Source organism: Amphiura filiformis, chromosome 2, assembly GCF_039555335.1.
Source record: "Amphiura filiformis chromosome 2, Afil_fr2py, whole genome shotgun sequence".
Lineage (NCBI taxonomy): Eukaryota > Metazoa > Echinodermata > Ophiuroidea > Amphilepidida > Amphiuridae > Amphiura > Amphiura filiformis.
The window spans coordinates 89,616,183-89,639,566 of record NC_092629.1 but is presented as its reverse complement, the minus strand read 5'-3'; the positions used below and the strand labels follow the sequence as shown (position 1 = coordinate 89,639,566).

Sequence of the window (23,384 nt, the reverse complement as noted above, 5' to 3'; positions counted from 1 at the left end):
GCCCTGTGCGCCTTCCTTTTTAGATCTAAAACACCATGGTTTGGGCCAAAATAGGGTAAAATTGTATAATTTAGCCCGCGCGAAGCGCGCACTGGCCCTATATTATAGCCAAATTTATTCACCTTAATTTTTTTTCGTGCTTCACCCACAGATGTCATAGTAAAATCGAAAACAAAATATGCCCGACTCTCTCTAAATTGTTATGCTTCTGCCGCAATCTTATACGTAAATCAAATTAAAGCCACTTGAGTGCATTATATGCCTTCCTTACAGTGAGTTTGGGCCCCTCCAAATTTGGCCGGGCCCAGGGCAGCTTTTGCACCATATTTTAACAGTTTAGTTTCAAAATGACAACATTTTCCGCGCGCTTCGCGCGCATTTGTGTAATAAACTTAATTTGTCGCCAAAAAGTCCTGGATTTAAGATTTGTTTCCAACCCCATCCCCCTAAATGTCAAAATTCACGCGTAGCAACGTATTGGCTTCGTATTCGACCTTGAGATCAGCTTATGACCATTAATCTGGGATTTTGCTTGCTTCTTGACTATCAAGCAAAAACAGAAAAGGAAATATTCCTCGTTGTAAAGTACCGTTTAAACACTCACAAATCTGATAAACCCTCGAATTGGGTATAGAATAGTGTGAAATTGCAAATTTTCTAGCGCTTCGCGCGAAATTTACCGAAATAATATAAGCCTACATCAACTTTTACTTCAAATAGTATGAAATGGAATGAATGTTTGCGCACTAATGATCACTATTAAATTTTGTTCTAACTCTCCTCCCGACAAAAATTCAGGTACGTTCCTCATTTCAACTCTTTACCATTGGGCCCCCAGGATATTTTGCTGACAGCGCCCTTTTCCTTAAATCCGCCTCTGGCAGGCATAAATAGAATGTCCTCTTGCATGCACGGGCATATATAACCTTTTCAGTACTATTCTACCCACCGGACTTTTGAACCTTGCAGAAAACAATTAAAGCAACAAAAAAAAAAAAAAAAGGGGGGCCCTTTGGCCAAAATAACAGGGGGCCTTATCAGCACTTGCTGACTTGCTGACAGCTTAAATCCGCCACTGACTCATCTTACTGATAACCTTGCTTCCACCATCATCTATCTTGAGTTTGAGAATGATTGTCCCCCACTCATCTTAGTGTAGACTACCCCGTAGTCCACTTGCCCATTGTGCATTCTCTGGATATTGTATTTAAGCTTAAAACTCTGATTTAATTAATGTGTGCACAATTGATAGATTTTCACATCGGTTCTTTTCAGTCATCCTACTCCCTCTGTTTGGCTTCCCAAGTGGACTACTGACTTTGGATTGCGGTTTACATGCTTAACACGGCTGTCTTTTGAGCTTCTATGGATGAGCTTGTCGGAAATCTGGCCTACTAAAATTGGCCATGATGTAATGCATCTTTAAATGGATCTGGCTTGTGATTGGTCGCCCAGATCTCGTTATGGTTTAAATCCTCCGGGTACCTGTCATAACCATTAATAACTACATGGTACACAAGTATGCTGCCTTTGTGTTGTGTAATTGCATGGACGCGTCAGTAAGTGCATGAGCGCGTCTTGTATTTGCTTGCGGTTAAATTTGATTGATAAACAAGTATGATTGACAGTGTGAGTGTTAGGGACTTTGCCCGTTCAAAATCCCGTTTAAAATTGAAAGTCCACAGTCGATTTTTAACCTGGAATTTCGCGATTAATAAACTGGCAGATTCTAAAATCAGAATTGTTCAGTATTGAAGTGCCAATACAATAATGACATTATGATATGTTGCATTCAATAATATAAGCCAACGTACACTTTACTTTTACTGTCAGTAATATAATTATATGAACTTTTTCATAACAATTTTACACTAGTATTTTGATGTAATAAATATCAGTATAATTTCGAGTTCAACTGAATGCTTTCATCATGATTAACATTAATAACATGCTTTTATTTATCAAAAATCGACTATGGCATAGTCTAATCTTAGTGATACCCTTATTTCCACCATCATCCATTTTAGAGCTTGGTATGTTACAGACTGACATATGCCATGTTGTGTCGTTTTGCACAGCTCAATTTAACCTTTCAACATTGTGTACCCATGTATATTGAATGATCTCCTTGCGCACATCTGCATTATCAGACCTCGGGTCAGCTTCAGCAAGAAGGTTAATCTGGGCGTAAACCTGTAAGCAGTCTCTGTAAGGTAATAGTTTCATGCTGTTATGGCCTAATTTCCTGCTATTCACATTTTTTCCAGAACCAGGGGTGATTTGAAAATTAGCTCAGGGTAATAAACCTGTGATATAACAATAGAAGTTAAAACATTGCCAACTCTACCCAGACCAATATGACAGATAGATAGACATATAACAGAGATCATTAATCCGTTTGCCTCCTCCATCTGGAATTATCTCCCTGAGGCTATTGTCAATGCTTCTTCCCTCCAGGCCTTCAAATTGGCCATCCAGTCCCACCTCCTCTAACCAGTTCTCATAATTTATTTTTTGTTTTATTTTATTCTGTATTGATTATATGTATTTTCTAGTAGTGTTTTGATTTTAATGTAAGGGCAATCCTTCAATTTATTGTGTAGTCAATATTGGATCTGCCTGGCCGGCCTTGTGCCAAATGTTATAAATAAATAAAATAAATAAATAAAATAATAGGTGGCATTTTCACACAAAAACACCAGGTCAATAGGTAATAAAAATATATAACCAAAATTGATGTTGACCTCATTTCCGGTACAATGAGCCTTATATTAATAACTAATGTACAGATGGATGAACAATAATAGGTGGCATAACTTATGCAAGAAAACGAAGAGTTTCACACAAAAACATCTTGTTGACCTCATTTCCGGTACAATGGGTCAAAATAGCCTTATTTTCTGTGCCACAGTTCATCAACCGCCATTCAGTAACCATAGCTCAAAATTTGACCTCAAGTTGTGGATAGGAATTTTTGTACACAGCACAATTCAAAGGATATTCTGTAGTATTGAGGTTAACGAACTGTGTCCTGGTAGTTGAGAATATTCGACCATCCATATAGGCCTTGCCCTATAGTGGATAGCTGACTAACTATGGAATAATAATAATAATAATAATAATATTTTCTTATTTGCATAAATTACGATATGAGTAAAGGTCATATGACGTATTAATTCAACCAATCAAGGATTTTAGTATGGCTATAATATATAGACTTTCAAATATGTCCAAGTCATCTCAATCCACGCAGGTGAAAATTGGAACGACGTTGTCAAAGAAGATCTAATAATATGCCTAGATCGACCGATTTGAACGGTATCAGGAACTACGTGCAAGATGGTGACGAGAATTTAGTGAAAGAACAAGTTGAGAAACTTGATCAACGGATACGCGATGGGTTGGCCAAAATTGGAGCCGAAGGTACTGCTGAGGAACTGATAGAATTCTACGATAGGAATGCCAAGGAATATGAGGAGGTTGGTATTTTGTTTTGTTTGTTTTATCGTTAGGTGCAAACACAAAAACGTTTTAAAAACATTTTAAATAAGTTATATTTTGGGTTTTGGTTTAGGTAATTTAAACGTTTTAATAACATTAAAATGTCGGGTTATATAAAGGTCATGATAACGTTTTAAAACGTTTTGTATGAAAACAAACTACAACAATATTTTTAAATGTTTTCAAAAAATGTTATTGTAAACTATTTTGGCAAACATTTTTGCCAAATAATGTGTCAATACTTAAATAACATTATCTTAAAATATTTGAACCCAGCAAACACAGAAATGTTCTTTAAATGTTTCTTTTTCCAAAACCTTTTAATAACATTTAAATGTCGGGTTATATAAAGGTCATGAATCATTTTTAAAACGTTATTGAAAATATTTTGGGCAAACATTTTTCGCAAAATATTTTTTCACCCCAAAATAACATTCTGTTTAGAATGTTTTGTATCAAGTTTTCAAGAATGTTTTTGGAATTTTATTAAAACGTTTTTATACCCTTTATACAACCCGACATTTAAACGTTTTCTGTAAAACATTTTTGTTTGCCGAGCAGTAGATTATCAAAATTTTTTTTTTTTTTTTTTTAAGGGTATGAAAACGTTTAATACTCTTAATATACCCTTTATATAACCCGACATTCAGACGTTTTCTGACAACCTTTTATAACCTTTTGCGAATGATGTCGATAACGTTTTGTGTTTGCTGGTTAGTAGCTCCTGAGTTTGGAAAATGAGCTATAAACAATCTTATGGTTTCTGCTTGACTCCATGTGCTACCGAATGTCGTATACCATGATACCATACGCTCTTCCAACGTGTGAATTGGGGTTGAAGTTGTTGAGCTGCAGCCACGATTTCTAGTAAATGAGGTTGTTATGTCAGTGCTTAGTTGTGACTTTCAACAACTCAAGGAGATATTCTATTATGTAATCATTTCTACCACTTCGAATCCCAATACCCCATTGTTTAAAACTACCTATAAGAGCACCGTCCAACTGGTCCATGGTTCAAATCTATTCAGTCACTTTTGTAACACTTAGACAAAGGTGGCCCAAGCGGTTTTAAGACTAGGTTACATTATTAGCAATATCTTCACTTGTATACCATCGATTTTATTGGAACAAAGCTTATCTGGTGGCTAAAGAAAATATCTTGATAGAAATATAAATATCAAACCACAAAATTAGTGGCATACTTGTGTCATTCTATTTTCAAAATTGTACACATTTTATTGTTACACCCTATATTTACGAATAGGAAATAGTTTAGGCTCCCTGCAACCGCGTGCCGTGAAAGAAGGGTTAATAATGTTTAAGGTTAGGTTTTAGGGTAAGAATCATAGTTTGGTTACTTCCGTCGAGCTATAGACAATTTCAGAAGAAATAAAAGATTAAAAAAGCAGGACTGTATGAGTGTACGCCGAGCCCGGAGTAGGAGTGTACGTTTTGACTAATAATAATTTTTTGCACTTTCATTATTTCAATGTCAAAATTGTTCGTAAATAAACTGATGACAATGGATAGGGCCCAAAAGAGCCCTTAACAGAGCCCAATTAAGCAAAATTTGGGTGCTTTTTGTAAAAAAAATTGGTATACTGATGGGGTGCAAACAGCAACAAAGTCAGCATCCAGAAGGCTTCGAAGAACCCCCTGTAAAAGATTAGGATTTAGCTATGTGATCCAATCCCTGAGGCTGATCTCGTGTGCATGAAATGTCAGGTACTCTTCACAGGGTGAAGGATCAGGACCCGCGTGACTGGTCTCTTATCATACTTAAGGTATAGGGAAATTTTACATTTTGCCACACTTATAAATTGGACAATAACATAAATAGCTAGAAGTATATGTAATTGACCAGGGTTAAGGGCTTTAACGTACCGGCTATATAAGCAATTATGACATTCATCCGAAGTCCCTTCTAGCCGTCAGCAATTTGTGCAATTTATGCAATTATGAACTTAGAATCTTTTTTCATATCTGAGTTGCCTTCAGTAAGCGCTATTTGTGCTATTTGTGCAATTGGTGGAAAGATCCTTAAAGTACCGGCTATATAAGCAATTATGACATTCATTCCGAAGCGAAGTCCCTTCTAGCCGTCAGCATTTTGTGCAATTTATGCAATTATTAACTTAGAATCTTTTTTCATACCTGAGTTGCCTTCAGTAAGCGCTATTTGTGCTATTTGTGCAATTGGTGGAAAGATCCTTAAAGTACCGGCTATATAAGCAATTATGACATTCATCCCGAAGTCCCTTCTAGCCATCGGCAATTTGTGCAATTTATGCAATTATCAACTTGGATTTTTTTCATATCTGAGTTGCTTCCAATGATCGCTATTTGTGCTATTTGTGCTATTTGTGCAATTATTGGAGGGTGTATTTGTATTATCGTTATTGACATTAAAGCAACCCCGAAAAGTTAAGTGTTACCATAGACATGGTAGATTGAAATTAAGGGAGCCCCGAAAAGTTTAGTGTTACCGACAGTGGTGTTACCGAAATTTTGTGTATTAGCATTCCCCCGACAAAGCCTAAGCATAAGGACAAAATGAATGAGGGTGTCTTTTTATTAGCGTTATTGAAATTAGGGGAGCCCCGAAAAATTTAGTGTTACCGTAGTTAGGGCGGTTTTCGGACTTGTTTTTTCTTTCTAAACATCCTCGTACGTATCATTCTTCCTTAATTTTTCTCGGTTTGTAATAAGGCGGTTCTCGAAAGCAATGGGGCAGCGCTATTTTGGGAGTCTAATTACGCTATTAGCGGGAATAAGGCCGGGAAATAAGGGCTAAATGAATGCGTTTAATATTGAAATAAGGAAATTTGTTAGATTTGAGTGTTTTTGTAGTTAGAGCGGTTTTCGGACAGCGCTACGTAGTTAGGGCGGTTTGCGGACTTATTTTTTGTTATAAACATCCTCGTACGTATCATTCTTCCTTAAATTTTCTCGGTTTATATGAAAGCGCCAAGCAAACACAAAAACGTTTTAAAAACGTTTGTTATAAGTTATATTTTGGCTTTTGGTTTAGGTAAAAACGTTTTTAATAACATTAAAATGTCGGGTTATATAAAGGTCATGATAACGTTTTAAAACGTTTTATATGAAAACACACTACAACAATATTTTTAAATGTTTTCAAAAAATGTTATTGTAAACTATTTTTGCAAACATTTTTGCCAACAGCGCTACGTAGTGAGGGTGTCTTTTTATTAGCGTTATTGAAATTAGGGGAGCCCCGAAAAGTTAAGTGTTACCGTAGTTAGGACGGTTTGCGGACTTATTTTTGTTATAAACATCCTCGTACGTATCATTCTTCCTTAAATTTTCTTGGTTTATATGAAAGCGGCCAGCAAACACAGAAACGTTTTAAAAACGTTTTAAATAAGTTATATTTTGGCTTTTGGTTTAGGTAACTAGAATTTCGCGGTTCTCGACCTGCGCGGTTCTCGACGCAAAACGTCGGCCACAATGCCTCCACCTTGACGCCCATCATTTTAACAAGTGCAATTTCACTTGGCCCCAAAATGACCTTAACATTATTTGCCTCACTAAGGTGGCCGTTCCCACAAAATTTCATGAACCTGCAGCAGTCTATGGCGATTTGACCCCAGATGACCTCGAATGACCCCAAAATGACCTTGACATGTTTGCCTTGTTTCAGTGGTCGTCCCCACAAAATTTCATGAACCTGCGACAATCTATGGCAATTTGACCTCGGATGACCCCAAAATGACATTGACATTTTTTTCTTCCTACAGCAGTCATTCCCACCAAATTTCATGAACCTGCAACAATATATAGCGATTTGACCCCGGATGACCCCAATGACCTCACAATGACCTTGCAATTACGCAAATCAGGTCAAGAACCTCTGGCTGTGCTACTCTCCACCAAGTTTCATCACTTTAACTCGCACAGATCTCCAGATAATCTCTACACAAGGTTATTTTGCTTGATATGCATAAATTATGCAAATTAGGTACTTAATTAACATATTTTGCTAAATGTTGGAGACCACCAATTGCCACCCCTCTACCAAATTGTATCACAATACGCCTTACCAGTTCCGAGAAATTGCACTCGCAAACTCGGACGGACGGACGGACAGACGGACAGATGGACGGACGGACGGACAACCAGGAAACATCCCAACAAACACAAAACGTTTTCGACATCATTCGCAAAAGGTTATAAAAGGTTGTCAGAAAACGTTTAAATGTCGGGTTATGTAAAGGGTATATAAAGGGTATAAAACGTTTTCATAACATTAAAAATAATTTTTTGATAATCTACTGAAAAGCAAACAAAAATGTTATATAAAGGGTATAAAACGTTTTAATAACATTCCAAAAACATTTTTGAAAACATGATACAAAACATTCTAAATAGAATGTTATTTTGGGGTTGAAAAAATATTTTGCGAAAAATGTTTGCCCAAAATATTTGCAATAACGTTTTAAAAACGTTTTCATGACCTTTATATAACCCGACATTTAAATGCTATTAAAACGTTTTGAAAAAAAACCATTTTAAGAACATTTCTGTGTTTGCTGAGTGCAAATATTTTAACATAATGTTATTTAAGTGTTGACAAAATATTTGGCAAAAAAAAAATAAAAAAATAGTTTACAATAACATTTTTGAAAACATTTTTAAAATATTGTTGTAGTGTGTTTTCATACAAAACGTTTTAAAACGTTTTCATGACCTTTATATAACCCGACATTTTAATGTTATTAAAACGTTTTATGTAAACCAAAAGCCAAAATATAACTTATTAAAAACGTTTTTAAAACGTTTTTGTGTTTGCTGGGATAATACCTCCGGTGGAGGCATAAAAACGTTTTTAATAACATAAAAATGTCGGGTTATATAAAGGTCATGATAACGTTTTAAAACGTTTTATATGAAAACACGCTACAGCAATAGTTTTAAATGTTTTCAAAAAATGTTATTGTAAACTATTTTTGCAAACATTTTTGCCAAATATTGTGTCAATCATTCTTCCTTAAATTTTCTTTCCACCAATTGCACAAATAGCGCTTACTGGAAGTAACTCAGATATTATCATCATTGCTTTTATAAATTGCAACACCTGTGGCTATTTCTACAATTTGTAAAAATTGCTTAAGTACATGGTTATTAGTGCTATTTGTACAAATTGTAAAAATTGCTGCAACTGTAGGCTATTCGTGCAATTGACTGACATAAATGGCACAAATTGCAACACCTGTGGCTATTTATGCAATTTGTAAAAATTGCTTACATACGTGGCTATTTGTGCTATTTGTACAAATTGCACACTTTCTTGCAACTGTAGGCTATTCGTGCAATTTAGTGACATAAATCACACAAATTGCAACACCTGTGGCTATCTATACAATTTATCCGACGTAGATTGCATCAATTGCAACTATCTAGGGCTATTTGTGCTATTTATACAAATTGCAAACGTTCTTGCAATTGAAGGCTATTTGTGCAATGACCAATCCTGCGCCTTTATGATATCCCCGGTGTTTAGAAGCTCGTGGTTTAAGATTTTCACTCACCAATTCTGACTGCCTGTGGATAAACGCATATTTACAAATGTATCATGTTTACATTAAAGCTACCAGGCAGGCTCCAAATTAATTACATGATAAGGATATGACCCCCGGATGTGACCATAATTTACCATCAAGGAACCTTCACGCTCTCAGTGGTCAATTTGGGTCAAATTCATCTGTCCATTTGCCCGGGTCCATTTGCAACGAAGAAAAGCCAATAATGTCACCTATAGCGAAAGACCCTTCTATCACGCGGCGCCTGAACTTTGAAACCAGCTCCAATCAAATGTCAAGAATGACATATCACTGATAGACACTACTGTAATTCTAGAAAAATATAGCACTAATATTTTGGAATGAAAAGAAAAATATTATCTTGCTTTGTCAAATAATGTAACATAGCTAAATCCTAATCCTTTAGTACCCAGCAAACACAAACATTTTTAAAACGGGTTATATTTTGGGTTTTGATTTTTGTAATAACGTTTTAATAACATTAAATATCGGGTTATATAAAGGTCATGATAACGTTTAAAACGTTTTATATGAAAACACACTACAACAATATTTTTAAATGTTTTCAAAAAATGTTATTGTAAACTATTTTTGCAAACATTTTTGCCAACAGCGCTACGTAGTGAGGGTGTCTTTTTATTAGCGTTATTGAAATTAGGGGAGCCCCGAAAAGTTTAGTGTTACCGTAGTTAGGGCGGTTTGCGGACTTATTTTTTGTTATAAACATCCTCGTACGTATCATTCTTCCTTAAATTTTAAAAAGGTAAAGGTTATGAAAACACACTACAACAACATTTTAACAATGTTGTCTAAATGTTATTGTCATGTTTTTCAAACATTTTTATTAATATTTCGTAAACACTCAAATAACATTATGTTAGAATATTTTGCAGTAAGTGTTCAAAAAAATGTGTTTGAATGTTATGAAAACGTTTAACACACTTTATATAACCCGACATTTAAACGTTTTCAGCCAACCTTTTCTAACATTTTACGAATAATGTTGAAAACGTTTTATGTTTGCTGCAAAAGTCGAATTTTAAAAATTTTGCAATTTGAGGGAAAATAGGCCAAAAACATGCAATTTTGGAGGTATAAGCATTCAAAATGTTGATATAGGCTTAGAGTTAGCTCATAATTTTAATATTTTATGTTTTTGCGTTTGCCATTATTTCCATAAATTGACATAATATTTAAATTTGACTTTTATTACCAATGCCAGCTAAAGGATTAGGATTTAGCTATGTGATCCAATCCCTGAGGCTGATCTCGTGTGCATGAAATGTCAGGTACTCTTCACAGTTGTTGAGTAGAAATTGAAACCTTACCAAAAAGTGAGTGTTGAAAATTGAATGGATTTCAGACTATAGCCCAAAATGAAGGTGAATTTTGCTATATAAAGGGCCAGTGGGTGTGAAGCTCGCAACATTTTGCAATTTTTCCATATTTTGGTCCAAAACATGCAAAGGGCAATTTGTGGGCCTCACATTTTGGGGGCCCTGGGCTCCAATGGTAAATCCGGCCCTGCCCGTAAGGACTTGCAACTAATGGTGTTCCACTAGAGCATTGCGGTGTTGTGGTCCTGGACCACAAGTTTCGGACAGAATCAGTCTTTTGCCAGGTGAAAAGCTGAAAATATGCCTAGTAAACCATTAATATCTTAGCCACTAATACCAACGGACTGCAACATATATTCATAAATTGTTTCCGATTAGAGCGCTGGCATATATTGGAAAATGTTGCCAATCAATATTCATGAGAGTGTACACTTAACGTCCTGTTTTCGCGCGCAAAAAATCCCAGTAGGACCGGAACAAAATATGCTCGTGTCCCGACCACCCTAAATGTTAATGCTTCCACACTGCCCAAATGAGTTGCCCAACAAGCCCATCTGAATATTGCTTGCTATTGCAGTTGAACAGAATGTCGAAACAGCGTCCTCAATCCCGAACAATAGGCAACGCCCTCCATTCATGACTCTTTATGTTTTTTTTACAATATCTAGACTCGAGGATTGGTTCGATCTAATATGGGGAGACAACACCTTGCAAGAGCCGTTTCTAGAGCTGTTTCCGACAAAAGTGCTCGACTTCTTGAATGTGCTGCCGGAACGGGAGCTGGAGCAGAATATGTAAGCAATATTGTGCTAAGTATACAAATCTAACATTCCAACATTAACAATAATAAAAATTCCCTTTAAAAGGGAAGGCCAGCGTCAATGCAGAAGAGGTCTTGTAAATAGTTTGGGTCACCGTGAAAGGCATTTTTAGGATCACGCTTACATCCATGTTACATGACAGTTCACCAAACCATCAATGGTGAGAACATGCACACTGAAACAGCAAAACACATTAACTCCTATAACTCCTGTCAACTCTTTAATTCATTACTCCAAATTGTTCTGTATTTTTGTCTTTACTGCTTTTTACCCATGCTTATTATAAAAATCAAGAAATACACTGCAGTTGTTAGTTAATTCGCTATGTTAACTCAACTTACATGCACATTTTATTTTAAAATAATTTTATATTATTTCGCAATGTATAGTTTACTATAAAGTAGATAGTGGCAAGCACATGATAAAGGACTGATCATTCACTACAATCTTCACTTTTAAACTGTATTTTTTTGAATGTGTTGATTGTTAGTCCGAAACTCCTGCAAAGCTATGGACATGGCATCTTACCTACTCCATTCTGTAGTCTGATTGTGTGTTTTCTCAGTCTTCAATCATTTTGTTGAATGTAATTTTATGAATCAAATAAAAAAGATAGAAATTGGCCTCACTTTAGTTATGTGTCGTTTAACAGTATTTATCATTTATAAAGTAAGACAATAATTTATTTATTTTCTATAAGTGCATGTCAAAATATGGGATATATTGTTCAATATTATAGCTAGCCCCTAAAAACTTTATTTTCAATCGGATTTTTCCCGTTGAAAAGACAAAACTGATGTTAAAGATAGCAATAATATCATCAATAACATTTTGAGTCAATTTTATCCATAAAACGATACAGGAAAGGATAGATAATTACTTTGACTTCAATGTGGTCCATATAATGAAGATTTTGATTCCACAACATTATTAGATCTGTTATCAACATATCAATTATGCACTCACAGGCAACCAAACATCATGCTATGCTCAGTAATATGATATGACCACTGATATGACCTCGTGACCATTCCCCCGCTTTGACCATGTCATTTGTTTGATATGCTGATTGCTGAACAAGTTTATGTTTATATGTGTAGGCCTAACCTATGATAACTTTTTAAGTCATAATTAATTCAAACATAACTTTGGCAATACTCAATCGTTTTCGTTCGTTGAAACGGCAAAACATACTTTCTTTTCCTTGCAAATCGAATTAGCAGACATCAAAAACATTTCCACCACGAGAAGTAAAAAAAATAATTCATACCAATAGAAGAAGGCTATAATCTTAGCTAATCTTTAGTGTACACAAACCCCATCTCAGAATTAGGTACCAGCGCCCTATGCGCTGGCGAAAACACTTTTAAAAGGGAATGCCCAGGCCATATGGAAGTCACACGATTTCCCCCACCATGGCTCCACCACTACTGTTTACAACTGCGATGAAGATGAAATTTTGATGGTGATGCCATGTCACAACCAAAGAACTCGTACTCCACAACTGGGGGTCAGATTTTGAGATATGATTGCTGAATGAGGTTTATTGAACTATGCTACTACTGGCCCTCAAATTGCAGTCAAAGTAACATCACTCCCCATTGCATCAGTTCTTTAACCCAATATGTTTGTAGATTCATTGAAAGTCATTTTGGTCATGTTTGGTAGACAATTTTGCCAAGCACCTTCGAAGGTGTTACCCAGTAGACATAACGTAACGCCACTAACGCCTAGCTAACACGAACACGTTTTCCCCAGAACCATGAGGACGTTTTCGTAACATAGAACACACAAAGGTTGTCAGTAACTGTGTAAAAGTCAAGTTTACAATAAAGGTTTATAAAACCTTTAATAAAATGTTGGCCACAAATATTGCAACATAATAAATGTTAGTGTAAAGAAGTTGAAAACAGGAAGGTCTATTTTTAAACTTTTGCAACAGTTTTTGCAATAACATTTTGAAAACATTGTCAAACATTAATGTTTTCACACGTCACTCAACATTTAAACGTTTTATAACTTTATTTTTATAATTTTGAGAAAAGGTTGCTTTTAGGGCGCTAGCGCCTAAATTCCTTTTTTTTTTTTTTTTTTTTTTTGGCTCTTCACTTTTTCAAACGACCGTGAAAAAAAATTGGGTCAACCTTTTCGGGCTGTTAAGGAAGGGGCGGCAAAATTGTTTCTTCTTCAGCCCCCCGGGGTTGGGGCGGCCACGGTACGCCACTGCTATGGACTACAGTCCATGGTTATACCAAGGAGTTTTAAATAATAGGAGGGAGTACCCCATGTGGTTTTTGTACTGTATGACTACCCAACGGAAATCAGCGTCTTTTCATCTATAATGACCTTTTGTGTCCGATTAGAGCGCTGACATATTGAAAAATGTTGCGAATCAATAGTCATAAGATTGTACACTCAGCGTTCCGTTTCCGAAATTGGGTGACTTGTGTCAGGGATATGTTGTCTCATATCCCTGCTTGTGTTAAGCTGAATTTATACTAGATCGCCGGGCGATTGCGATGCACCGCTTTTGGAAAGCGATGGGCAATCGCCAAATTTGTGATTTTAACTTGATCACGGCACTTCATTTGATCATTTTTATTATATAGGTACTCCAAGAGGGTTTTACCAACATAGATGCTTTGGAACCATCTCAGGGAATGCTGAATATTGCTAAACCCAAGAAAATCTACATACAGCTCTATTGTGCCGCTTTCAAGTCCGATAAGCAACTTGATATTCAAGATGGTATGAATTGTCATAACATCATAATAAATATGTATTGGTACCACTTGGGGTGGCAAAGCTGCACTTTAGGAAAATTAGGAAACACTGCGATATACTGACTAGCGCAGTGTTTTCCAGACCTAAGAATTTCTAATTAACTGTCAATCAGCTTCAGCTTCAGGCTACACCTTATTCTTGTATGGTATTTTTTGTTGGTATGGTATTTTTCTCTCTCTATCTGTTCTCCCCTCTCGCCCTGTCTCTAATTATGATTTTCAGATACCCGAAGGACACATAATGTTCAAATGCTTATAAATAATTATGTAAAATATCTGTAGGTGCAAGACCAGGATTTTTGAAAGGAGAGGGTGGCCGATCAAAGATATTTTTCTTGAGCTACCTTTAAAACACCACGCTCGGAGTTTGATAATTTGGGCAAAGAGGATTCTGGAATTGCGGCGGCTGTCACGGCTGTCAATTGTGTCGGGTGTGGCAATTCCGGTTGTCCCAATTCCGATATTGCGACAGAGGAGAGAACGAGAGAGAGAGATAATGAGAGAGGCAGAACAGCCAACGTATAATAGAGAGGCAGATAGATGAATACCACTTTACATTATCTGCATGTAAACACTGGAGAAAAAGTTAAATAAACTCTTTAATTGAGTGTAGTGGCGTAACCAGGGGAGGGGCAGGGGGCAGAGTGCAACCACGGAATGTTTTCAAGGATAAAATGGGGACGATAAGTGTCCTTAATATGACTAAAAATGACTAAAAATTAGACAAAAATTGACAAATGGGGACGAAAATTTGGTTTTGCCCACTCACACAAAAATTCTGGCTACGCCACTGACTGAGTGAACGTTAATCATATATGCTGAAGTCTGAATAGCACGGGCTAGTCGGAATTTGTGAACCACTGCACTTGTCCGAATTTGTGAACCAATGTGCTGGTCCGAATCTGCGAAACACTGCGCTAGTCCAAATATTGATTCGGGCTAGCGCAGTGTTTTTCAGATTCGGAATACCGCAGTGTTTTTCAGATTCGGAATACCGTAGTGTTTTAAGATTCGGACTAGCGGTTTCAGTTTCGGACTAGTGCTATGGTTTTCAGTTTCGGACTAGCGCCGTGTTTTTCAGATTCAGACTAGCGCAGTGTCGGACTGAAGAGGTGTTCTCCAGGTTCGGACTAGCACAACAGTGTATTTCAGATTCGGACTAGCGGCGTTTCGATCTGAATAAGTGCTTTTCAGATTTGGACTAGCGGCGTGTCGGACTGCTGCAGTGGTTTTCATTTTCGGACTAGTGCATGTTTTTTTTCGGACTAGCGCAGTGTTTTTCATTTTTTGACCGACACACCCCTAAGTATAGGGAATTTGTGTTGTTGGACTGAGCGGTGCACCCTGTACAATGCTTCAATTGCATTTACAGTTCCATTACTTATGTTGAACTTTCCGAATTTCACACATTGCTTCTTGCCATCAAACAATACACAGAGTCAAATTTCAAAATTTGATTCATGGCTCGGAAATGACACCCCATATATTAATCAAGCATTGGGATCTCTTTCATATGATCCATACCATTCCTCTTGTGTGTCAGCTTTATTTGTCTCAATATTTAAGCCCCCTTCGACCCGTCTTAATATTTTCTCTTATCATCATTATAATTTAAGATACTTATGACGCCCTGTTCTTTTCGGCTTCATTCGCTCCCGGACATCTTGGAGTTGAACATTTGCCTGAAATGATTCGAATTCTAAAACCAGGTAGGTTATATTTTTTACTACCACATCCTTACACTTAAATCACAGGCACCTATGTTTCAGATGGACATTTTATTCTTGAAAAACCCATACATACCATTGACATACAATACATAAAAAAGATAATCTGTATAGCCCTAATCACGTAATTGATTATGTGCAACTCGTAAATTCGATGTCAGAATCAACTGAAATAATCATTTTGGAAAGTTTTTTTTCGTGAATAATTTGATGTTTGTGTGTTTGTTATCATTTTCATTTTAGGTGGGGTAATAATATTCAATGTGCCTGATAAGTATCTACTGGGAGCAGAGGAATTTAAAGACGGCAAGTTAGACTCCGCCCTCCAGTCGTTTGTAGAGGATGGTCGGTTTGAGAGTGTATCAACAGAGAGAGGTCCTTATCGATTGGGAGAGGACTGCAACATTTATACTATATATATAGCACAAAAACAATAGCGTTTTAAAACAATATTTTTCAAGGTTGGCCCGCAGGGCTAGTAAGTCCACTTAAACTTGGCTTTGAATATCCACCAAGCTTAAACTATTACCCTCCCCCACCACCACAACCACCCCCCCCCCACACACACACGGGCAGGGCATGAAGAATGGGGGAAATTGAGGGGTAAATATTAAAGCGGTAAAAGTATGAAATGTTCTGTCTACAACAGAATTCCAATTTAGAAGAGCTCCGCAGGGCATGAAAGCAAGGTGCCTGACTGGACACTACGAATCAGCCGTAAAGTCGGCCCCGGTCACTTTTGTTTTATTTCGTGTTTAGAAAATATATATTATAAGCTTTAAAATAGTATATCATTTGACTTCAAACGATATCCAGAAGCGGGGTTATGGTTTGTTGAATCAATATCTAAGCAACATCTTGAACTTAATCAAGCTAGCATGAAAGACCGTTATGATGAACATGCAAGTGATGTACAGTTTTAGGTGGGTGATACAATTTAGTTATATATTCCAGCCACTCAACCAGGCTTGTCAAAGAAGCTCATGAAATTTTGGTCAGGACCATACTTACTCGTAGAGCAAACGGGGCCCGTGAATTTCCGTGTTCGAAATCTGACAAACAATAAGTTGATGTCAGCCCCAGTGCATGTTAATCGAATGAAGTTTGCCTATGATCGATATGCCAGACCAGAAAATAATAATAATATAATAATAATTTATTCTTATATAGCGCATTACATCAAAGACCACAAGGCGCTTTACAATTAAAACATGTGTACGTAAAAACAAAATACCCAATAAAATATAAATATACATCATTAAGAAATAAGAAACAAATGAAATAGGCACACGATGAACATTGCACAAAAGGTATTGCACGGAAAAATACATGCAAAATGAGCAAAGAAACAACTAAGTGAAATGTTCAAAGTGACGGCATAAGCAATAAAGCAAAATAAGTTTAACCAGACAACAATTTTGAAATAAAAAACAGCAATATACTGCTTACAAATATCAAACAGAAGATGAAATTAGAATCATAAAACACGAAATTGTTGTTTTTTTTGTTGTTTTTTTAAAGCCAAGCTGTACACTACATAGATAACACGTGAGTAGAAAACAAAAAAAAAAAATGAAGTATACAGCGAAGCAATATAACACATGATCAATTCAATGTAATATCAAAAATGGCAAAACACAGTATCAAATTGAATATGAAAAATTCTAAACAAATTCTAACGCAAATAATACCAAAGTGGCGAAGCAAACATATTTACACCAGGTATAATACTCAAATGAAAAGAGCAAACACGAGAACAACCAAGAAAATAACATGAGTTAAATACGAGGTGTATAGGCAAAATATTATGTGAAACATATTTCACACTTTTATAAACATAATTAATAACCAAAATTGCACAATTATAATAATATACAATAATATCGAAGCAAACATATCTACCATGTCTACACCAGGTATAAAGACACATCACGAGAGCAACCAAGAAAAAAAAAACTTATACGAGATGTAGACAAAATATTATGCGAAACATAATGCACATTTTTTTTAAAAACATAATTGATAACAAAAATTGCATAATAATCAATAATACAATAATATCAAAATATCAACAAACAATACCACAGTAGCGAGCGAAGCAAACATATCTACACCAGGTATAATGCTCAAAATGAAAAGAGCAAGACACACCACGAGAGCAACCAAGAAAAATAACTTATACGAGGTGTAGACAAAATATTATGCGAAACATATTGCACACTTTTTTAAACATAATTCATATCAACAATTGCTTAATAATTCATAATACAATAATATCAAAATACGATGTAATTGTTCAGGCAATGAGTATACAAAATCCAAATGATGAGAAATGCGCGAGTAACACGGAGTTACACGAAGCACAGAAAATGATGGCAAAGCAAACATGATGCATAACATTGACGTTATTAACTAGAGGAGAGGTTACTAGTACTTCACTCTAGTTAATTCAGAATAATATTGCAAAAATTAAACAGAAGCAGATGAAATGATATACTGTATGCAAAATGAAGCGATAAGTGACACAAGGGGAGAGGTTACTAGCACGTCACCCAAGTGTTGTGATGATGGTTAATCCACACAAAACTGTGAGCAACAGATGACGAAATCACAGACAAAAACCACCAGGGAGAGGTTACTAGCACTTCACCCTGGTGTGGCACACTAAATAATGCATGAAAGAGCTCCAATTGTAAATTCGCGAAAAGCAAAAACATATCAAGCATGAAAACATTGGCGAAAAAGATGTGTCTTTAATCTTGACTTGAACATTGGCAGAGATGTAGCTTGACGGACAACTGCAGGCAGGCGATTCCACAGAGTTGCTGCAGCGACTACAAATGATCTATCACCATAGAACTTCGTGTTTGAGCGAGCGAGTTGCAGACGTGTTGCACATGACGATCGCAACGGTCTTGTAGGAACATACAGATTAACAAGATCACAAATAAACGCAGGCGCCATTTCATTCATGGCTTTGTATGTGAGCAACAGGATCTTAAACATAGATCTGTATTCAACAGGTAACCAATGCAGTTGACAGAGCAGAGGTGTAATGTGCTCACGGCGAGATGCACACAAAACAAGACGAGCGGCGGTGTTTTGAACACGTTGGATCTTCGCGATTTCAGATTGAGATAAGCCATACAAGAGGGAATTGACGGAGTCCAGCCGCGATGTAACGAAAGCACGAAAGTCTGCAAGTCGTGCTGTTATCCAGATATTGTCGTATCTGACCGATTTTTCTGATGGCACACATAGCAGATCTACAAAGATTATCCACGTGATTTGTCATACGAAGTGAAGAATCCATAACAGCTCCGAGATTACGAGCTCGTGGTGAAGATTGAATCACGGTTTCACCGATGGATAATTGGGAATGCACTGCAGGTGACTTGCTGAACTGAGAGGAGAAATGGATAAACTCAGTCTTCTTATCATTGAGAACCAACTTATTGGTTGAACACCAAAATCGTATATCAGCAATGCAGGTTTCAATCTTCTTTATTGCGGACTCTCGATCTTCAGGATTGAATGTCAAGTATAGCTGAGTGTCATCTGCGTATACTATGCTACTGACACCATGCGATTGTATGAGGTCATGAAGGGGCGCACTATAGAGTGTAAATAACAGCGGCCCAGCAACCGATCCCTGGGGACACCGTAGGTTAATGGCAGTGCGTCAGAGAGAACATTTTGATGCTAACAGACTGAGTACGTCCACTCATGTACGACTGGATCCAGCTTAAGGCAGTATCTTGTATTCCATAGCGTGTGGCAAGGCGGCGAAACAGGAGTCCATGATCAATTGTATCAAATGCCGCCGAGAAATCCAAGAGGACTAGAAAAGCCTCTTGGCGCTGATCAAGGGCGCTTAAAATGTCATTCTGGACACGTAATAAAGCAGTTTCCGTACTATGATGACGTCTGTAAGCGGATTGAATGCGGGAATGTAAGTGGTTGTCCGTAAGATAAGATTGTAGCTGCAGAACGGCGACTCTCTCAATAACTTTGCCTAAATATGGCAAATTGGAGATTGGACGATAGTTGGCGTACACGTCTCTGTCCAGGCCAGGTTTCTTTAGCAGCGGACGGATGCAAGCATGCTTAAGGGACGAGGGTACGACGCCAGTGGAAAGAGATTCATTTACGATGGTAGTAATGGTCGACAGCAGGTCATGTAAGCACAACTTTAAAAGCGAAGCTGGAAGGGGATCTAGGCGACATGATGTAATTGAAGCAGACATTATGATCTTTAGCACATCTTCCTCTGAAACAGTCAAGAACTCGGAGAATGAATGAGAGCAGATTTCCGGGATTTCAGTCGAAATTGGCAGGTCAACATCATTGTCTAAGCTATCACGAAGTTTTTCACCTTGTCAACGAAGAACTGTGCGAAGCTGTCAGCAAGTGCCTTAGGACAATCATATGACGGCAAGGTTTCTTCGGGCTTAGGACTAGATAGCTTGTCGACGACTCTGAACAGATCTTTAGGCTCTGAGTCAGTTATCTGAGAACGATGAAATTCATTCTTCGCTTTATTCAGAAGGTCTTTGTACTGAATACATTGTTGCTTAAACTGTTTCGATTTCAGCCACTTTCGCTCAAGACGACGTTTCTCTTGTTTAGCAGCACGGAGAGTGTCCGTGTACCATGGAGCATGAGGTCTGAGTATTACAGAACGCTGAAGTAACGGAGCATGTGTGTCCAAAATATCTGACAGAGTTGTTGAAAACTGATGTGCAAGATCTTCTAGTTCATCTGACGGAGAGGTTAACAAAACTGACTCGTGTATGTCTTTGGTGAATGTTTCAGTATCGATACTGCGAATTCTTCGGGTTTCAACACGTTTAACACTTGGCGCTGGTCGTAACATGTTAACAAAGCATTTAATTGCTGAGTGATCCGATGGCAAATCATGGTGCGTTGAGGGGGACATCACGAGATCGTCATCCTTTCTTGATATGATTAGATCCAACGTATGTCCTTTCTCATCGGTAGGTCCAGTGATATGTTGTTGAAGACCTGATAGTTCGAGTAGATTGGAAAACAAGGCAGCTTCGCGATCATCTGTATCGTCAACATGGACGTTAAGATCACCAATGATCAGGAGATTTTGAATTACAACCAACGACTCAAGAAGTGTGGAGAAATCATCCAGAAACATGCGGAAAGTGAGTTGATTTTCGCTGTTTTCTGGTGGTCGGTAAATAACAACAAGACGCATCGAGGTGGAATTTGATTGAACAGTTACATCCATGTGTTCAAACGCTTTGTATGTGGGGCTATCATTGATGTTAAAAGACACCCCATCACGGATAAGCACACCAACTCCACCTGCTCGCTTAAAAGTCCGTGGAACATGGTGCAGTTTAAAATTTGGAAGGGTATTGCCGATATCGGCAAGAGTGCGGTGGTCTTTTACGCCTCCAGTAAACCATGTCTCGGTAACAGCAAAAATGTCCAGTTTATGATTAATAGCGAAATCACAGAAAGAGGCTGATTTGTGTCCTTTTTTGTGCTTAGCGTTAAGCGAACGGGCATTCCAATGCTTGATTTTAACCAGATTATGCTTGTTGACGAAGCGTGAAGTGTCTTTTTCTTCCCAGCGTGCATTTCTTTGAAACTTTATGTTTTGAGTTCTCGCAGTGATGCGTACACTTATAGATCGTTTCTTGTTTATACCACCTCGACACCCTCGCTTGGTTTCATTTGCGAGTATGTTAAGGGCACGAAGTTTATGCCACGTCTGAGGGAGTATACGAGGATAATGCTTGTTTATCACACCTTTTCCAATGTTCATGAGCAAGTCTCTGCTATATATAATTCGATTCATAGCATCAAATACGTAAGTTCAACAAATGGTGCAAAATTCGACAGAAAAGCAATATACGGCAATGCCATGCCCATCAGATTTTGTGCAAAGGGATCCTCTAGAAGATGTTGTAGATGCTGATTGTCCAGATGACTCGTTTGCCCCACTTATGGCATCCCAGGAATTGGATAAGCGCACATCTTTTATACCGGTCTACCTTTGACTCCTGTTACCACAAGTAGTGAGTATGAAGTAGAGAAAATTTTACGTGGTAGGTACAGGGACAACAAGCTTCAGTATCTTATCAAGTGGCGTGATTTCCCAAGTTCCAGAAATACTTGGGAGCCTGCTGATAATTTAAACCCAGCTGCTTAGGAATTTTGAAAAGTAATCCTGTGAAGATATCTGGCAAAAGCAGATGAATGTGTTGCAATTAAATTTTGTAATACTAATGTTGTGCATAGAGCAGATTGTAATTTATGAAATTTTGAAAACTGTGTTTATGGAAATTTGGATGTATTCATTTTTCAAATTATGTGGAGAATAAAGCAGATTGTAATTTCAATTATGAATTTTTGAATTGAAAATTGCGTGTTTATGGAATTTTGGCTGTGTTAATTTTTCAAAATTTGTGAAGAATTTAAGAAAGGCAGCGTATGTTATGTTATGATGTTTTACGGTATAAATTATGTTATATTGTATATGGTATACGGTATTCTTATGATTATGGAATTAAGAAATATGCTAAATGAGATAGTATGTATGTGTTATACTTATACTGTGTATTTTGCTTGAGTTTATATTTCAGAGAATTCGAGTCGTGCTGAATGGATTATGGAGTTCTTCGGTCATTTTCGTGGTCAATCATCTGAACAATAGGTGCATTTGGATTTGAACTTGACACAGAAGAATTTTGTTCCAGTTGGTATGCAATATGTGTGATTCTGAAATGATTGTGAATTTTCGTCAGTACAATATTTGTGTGATTCCAGAATAAGATTTGATTCAGAAATAAAGAAATATTATACGGGTTATTAACTGTGACCTGATACATGACATCATTTTATGCAAAGTATGTTGCAACTTTAAAACCTTTTTCTATAGAACTTTGCATACGATTTTCATGTAAGCCCGTTATATTCTGAATCAAATATTATCAAGGTATTGGTCTTCAGCGCTGAATGTCTAAGTGCAATTCCGTCGTGTGGAATTGTTTTGTCGTGTTCGTCAAGTACTGTATCTACGGGAGGAACTGCGTCTTATTTTACAATGTTGGTGCATTGAAAACTGCAATTGTATGAAGAAATTAATTCTTCTGTTATTTATATTGACATCCGTCATCAATTATCGTCTAATTGCAAAAGCAATTCTTACGTCATGTTTAAAATTTTATGGAAAACATGATCTGAATCACACCGACAAATTAAATGTCAAGTTCATCACGCAAGTGTCAAGTTCAACGTCAAGATCAGCGTCAAGTACAGTGCAGCGAATGGGTTCAAGTCGACAGCGGTGGATCTACTGGCCAGGGATTCAGCGATTCAAGATTATGAACTCTAGGGTTAATTTTAAGGTGTAGTTTAAGGTGTAGAGTAAGATCTTCGCACTTTCTGAAACACATGGAACTTGACATTGTAAATGCCCAGTTTGGGGATTGTGCAAGGTCTTGGTCGATGTCTTTCCGAATTGTGTTAGTTTGTCATCCCCTTTTCCCCTTTTCCTTGTCTGCTGTACGAGCTTCAGAGTTTTAAAAGATGTTGTTTTTAAAAACAATTTTCTCCCCATCCAATTGTGTTTTGGAGTTAAATGTTTCAGATAAAAAGATGCAGTTAATTA

At 37.1% G+C, this 23,384-nt stretch overlaps 2 protein-coding genes across 2 annotated transcripts; one reads left to right on the top strand and one right to left on the bottom strand.

Annotated features, from left to right (window-relative positions):
- Positions 1-3,257: 3,257 nt before the first annotated feature.
- LOC140137566 (demethylmenaquinone methyltransferase-like) lies at positions 3,258-16,322 on the top strand. Its single transcript, XM_072159285.1, has 5 exons — positions 3,258-3,479; positions 11,071-11,196; positions 13,833-13,971; positions 15,623-15,715; positions 15,977-16,322. Exons 1-5 carry the CDS (start codon positions 3,294-3,296, stop codon positions 16,168-16,170), a joined length of 738 nt encoding a protein of 245 aa, XP_072015386.1. The 5' UTR covers positions 3,258-3,293; the 3' UTR covers positions 16,171-16,322.
- Positions 16,323-20,084: 3,762 nt separating this feature from the next.
- On the bottom strand, positions 20,085-21,536 carry LOC140144519 (uncharacterized). Its single transcript, XM_072166346.1, has one exon. It carries the CDS (start codon positions 21,534-21,536, stop codon positions 20,085-20,087), a length of 1,452 nt encoding a protein of 483 aa, XP_072022447.1.
- Between the last annotated feature and the right edge of the window lie 1,848 nt (positions 21,537-23,384).